Source organism: Hylobates moloch, unplaced genomic scaffold (assembly GCF_009828535.3).
Source record: "Hylobates moloch isolate HMO894 unplaced genomic scaffold, HMol_V3 SCAFFOLD_5918, whole genome shotgun sequence".
Lineage (NCBI taxonomy): Eukaryota > Metazoa > Chordata > Mammalia > Primates > Hylobatidae > Hylobates > Hylobates moloch.
The window spans coordinates 1-4,275 of record NW_026658193.1 but is presented as its reverse complement, the minus strand read 5'-3'; the positions used below and the strand labels follow the sequence as shown (position 1 = coordinate 4,275).

General features: G+C 55.5%; 1 protein-coding gene across 1 annotated transcript; it reads left to right on the top strand.

The window, feature by feature from the left end:
• Positions 1–14: 14 nt before the first annotated feature.
• LOC116465522 (peripheral-type benzodiazepine receptor-associated protein 1-like) lies at positions 15–3,539 on the top strand (the record flags this gene model as incomplete). Its single annotated transcript, XM_032148559.2, has 3 exons — positions 15–86; positions 302–412; positions 3,016–3,539. Coding segments are annotated over 3 exons (363 nt in total), but the record flags the coding sequence as incomplete, so codon positions are not given.
• Between the last annotated feature and the right edge of the window lie 736 nt (positions 3,540–4,275).

Sequence of the window (4,275 nt, the reverse complement as noted above, 5' to 3'; positions counted from 1 at the left end):
CTTGTTTTCCACAGGCAGAGCTGCCCTTCCGGGCAGGGGACGTCATTACTGTGTTTGGGGGCATGGATGATGACGGTTTCTACTATGTGAGAACATTGTTGGGGAGGGTGTACCATATCCCAGCCCCCCAGACTTCGCGCAGGGGGATAGGCAAGGAACCCTCAGGAAGTCTGGAGGAATGGAACGGGTCACCTCCCTGGACAGTGGTTTTGGCCCCAGCTGTTCCCCAGGGGCATCAGGGTCGAGGGCCAGGGCTAGAGCCTCTTTCCTGATCTCAGTCTCACCGGCCTCTCCTCTCCAGGGGGAATTAAATGGACAAAGGGGCCTGGTTCCATCCAACTTCCTGGAGGGCCCTGGGCCTGAGGCAGGTGGCCTGGACAGGGAACCCAGGACACCCCAGGCTGAGAGTCAGGTCAGTGAGGAGCTGGGCTCCCAGCTTGGCAGGGCGGTCTACGCTACTGGTGGGGTGGTAGGGCCAGGGCAGTGTTTCGGCATGGGTGCAGCTGGGGTGGTCGTGCAGGTAGGCACTGTGTCCAGCACAGAGCCGCTAAGTGACCACCAGAGGGGAGCCCCACCAGGCAGCTGCCCCCCAGTATGTGCCCCTCTCTGCAGAGGGATGATAGCTGTGACCCTGACCCTCAGGCCATCTCACAGGCTGCCAACACCTGGGGGCTGACGCAGGTGAGGGGGCGCTGTGGAAAAGGACCCCTCTGCCTCACATCTGTAGCCAATCAAAGTCCCTGTTTCAGGACACTCCCACCCTGGGGGTTCTCCCTACCTTCCAGGTGCCTTTGGAAGCCAGTTGCCCAGCGAGGCCCAGCTTCCTGGGTTCTCATTCCTAGAGCTTGCCTCTCCTTGGGGTGAGTGGAATACAACTCAGCCTCCACCCTCAGAGGGCAGGGAGAGAGGGTGAAGAGGCCAAGCCCCAGCCAGAAAACTCAGGGCTTCCATGTGTAAACGCAAAGGCCTTGGAGAGTAGGGCCCACCCCTGTGCAGGGCCACCTGGCGGCTGGGCAGAGAAGATGTGGGTCTGTCGGTAACCCGTCTCCTCTCTTTGTTCCCTGTCCTCAGAGAATGAGGAGGAGAAGAGTCCAGTGCTAGATGGAGATAGATATATGTAGAGAGAACAACATGTAAGTGGGGGACTGCCCCCCTGTGTGACCATCCACCCCCACTTGACCATAATCAGACAGTGCTCCTTTGTCTCAAATACTGGAGCTGACCCAGCTTTCCCACTGTCGCCCAGGGAATGGCGAAGGAGAGCTTGCCATGAGCCAGATTTGCGTAAAGAGTCATCCCTCCCCCTCCCTGCTCCCCTTGCCTTGCCTTTACCCAGGGCGGTGCCAGCTGTCATGGGATTACATGTCATCTTAGTGTGTGATGTCCCATATTAGCTGATGCCTCCTATTCTATAACACATGTGGTTTATGGAACATGATGTGGCATCCACATTAGGACTCATCAGCGGTATTATGATACTGTGTGGCTATGGTATTATAATACCGTAATTATTACTGGTGCCAGGGTGACACTGTAATGCCACCAGTAATAATAGGCTTCCCACCCTTGTCCTCTGCATTGTGACCTGTTAGGGTGATCAGATGCATGATTTACCTCCAACTCTCAGTTTTCTCTACTTGGGGGATAAAAGGGGAGGTTTGGCCAGGTGTGGTGGCTCATGCCTTTAATAATAGCTACTTGGGAGGCTGAGGTGGGAGTCACTTGAGCCCAGGAGGTCGAGGCTGCAGTGAGCAGTGATCACGCCACTGCACTCCAGCCTGGGTGACAGAGCAAGACTCTGTCTCAAAAACAAAAAAATAAAAGGGAAGTTTGAGTAGTTCAAATCCATAAATGACCCCAAACCATTATTCTCTGGGGCTCAGAAACATCCTCCTTTTGTTTCCCTAACAACCTCTCCCTCCTGGATGTTGTGGAAGGAGCCCTAAGAGGGAGTGGGAAGGGCCTGGGGCTCGCCAGCCGGCTATTGGCTCTGGCTGGTTGGGGGTAGATGCTTTGGCCTCTGCGGGCAGCCCTGCCACATCGGTGCAGGCCTGGGGCGGGGTGGGGCCTCGGTTGTGCACCCACTTCCCTTGCCTCTGGCCTGGGCTCTATAGTTGGTTCTGGCTGGGAGCCTGCCAGGCTCTGGGCAGCAAGTGGGAGTTTGAGGAAGGGAAGACAGGCAGGCTGGCAAGAGCTGACAGAGCTGTGCCAGGTACCAGAGGTGAAGGTGGGAACATAGGTGTGGGGGGCTTTCTGGTGGCTTCTCTGTTCTCCCAGCTCCCTGGCCTTAGATCACTAAGGAGCGCCGTCTGGGTGGGATTAAGGCAAAGGGAGTGGAGTTCGGAGGAGATGCAGTGAGGGAAAAGATGCTAGAGCCTCCAGAGCCTGTGGTGGGGGCTGAGTGATGCCCCCAGCTGTGAGTCCCTCTGGGTCCTTGGCCTCCCCGCAGTCCTCTTAGGGGCCCTTAAGGGAGAGTCCCAATCTTCCTTCCCATGGAGTGGGTACTGGCTCCACACCCTGAAGGCCTAGGGGGGCCACATCTGCTGGGTTTGGGGAGACGCTCTTTCTGTCTGTGAGGGGCTGTAGAAGCTACCTCCATTGGCAGTGACAGCTGCTTCTAAGCAGTCCTTGTCCTTGCGCTCCATGTTTTGGGAGGGAGGTGACATGTGAGAAGTTGGGGGCACCCATCCTGAGGGGCAGGTTCCAAAAACTCTTGGGCCCTGTCAGCCCTGCACCCTGGAGGGAGAAGGGAAGGGGCCTGCCCAGGGTCACAGGTGAGCAATCCGGAACCGAGACTGCATCCCCTGGGACTCCCAGCTCAGTGCTCCCTCGGCATCACCCTCCCCATTCACCGCCTGTGCTGTGTGTGTCTGACAGTGGTGGGAGGTGAGGCCCTGGTTCTCTCCCATGGTTCTGTGACATGGGAGGCTGCAGGCCCCTCAGGCTGTGGAAAAAAGGGGTCGGGTTCGGGAGGGAATCAGGCCCTGACCTTGCTCCTTCTGTCTCACATTTCAGGACTGGGGCTGCACCACACAAGGGCCCCCGGGGCCCCCAGGTGGGCCTTGTGCCCCCAGCCCTGGCAGCACCCCCAGGATTGAACGTGGGGAGCCCCAGGACAGAAGCGAGAAGGTGTGGGGTTTCTTCTCCAAGGGGAAGCAGCTCCTCAAGAGGCTGGGCTCTGGGAAGAAGGAGTGAAGCTGTGGCCCATCCCGCAGGCAGAAGAGGCCCTGAGAGGCCCCCAGATCACTGTCTCTGTTGAGCAGGGAAGGCTCAGACTGGGCCCAGAGCCCCTGTTCTTCTGCGTGAACACTGTGGCATTCAGAGGGAAAAAAAGAGCCTTGGTGAAGGTCAGAGCTAAATGGCTCCTTAAGGATGAACTCTCTAGAGAAGCACCTTCCTCCTACAGGAGGGGAAACTGAGCCCACAGTGAGTATGTAACTTGACCAAGGTCACTGAGCCAGGACTGGACCCAGGACCCTCACGTCCTGGTCCACCCACCTCGTCTACTAGTGTCCCACAGTGCTGCGCTAGTCCCTTCTGCCACCAGGCAGTGCAAACAGGGCAGAAGAGACCCTAGGGGCTACCGATGGTGTGGTTAGTTGGGGTTTTTCTTTGATTGATTGTTGCACATTCTCCTTCTGCCATGGGCCAAGGGCAAAGGTGAAGATGTCTGCCTTTAGATGACAGACTTAGAGAACAGTAGGGGTTGCAGCTGGGATCAGAGACCAGGTGGTACTTTACGTGGCTGGCCACACCTGGCAGAAACAAGATGTATCACCGCCCAGGTGAGAAGCCACCAAACTGCAGCATACTGTGACCCTTCCCTCTCAACCGCAACCCTCAGAATCATGGCAGCAGTTCCCACCCAGTCGTCCAGCAGAGACTCCCAACCACAATGGCAAGAACACAGTAAAGACTCAAAAAATATTTGAGGAAAGCCAGCTTCACTAAGAGAGACAACAAATGGAAATGGAAAAATATACACAAGTCAATAAAGCATTAGGAGAAAACTTTAAAAAGTCTACAGTTATTGTTGGAGAAATACAGGAAGGAATTGCATCTGGGAAACAAGAACAAGTAGTTATGAAAAAGATCCTAATACAGATCTCGCAAAAAATACATATATTCTTGTTAAAAAAGGACTCAATATATGGGTGAAGAGCATATAATTCATAGTTGGATACAATTAGTAAGCTTGAAATCTGAGGTAAGGAATTCCCTCAGAGTGCTGCGTCAGTGTTGATGGCTTCTGACTCACTGAGGTGGTGGTTGTGG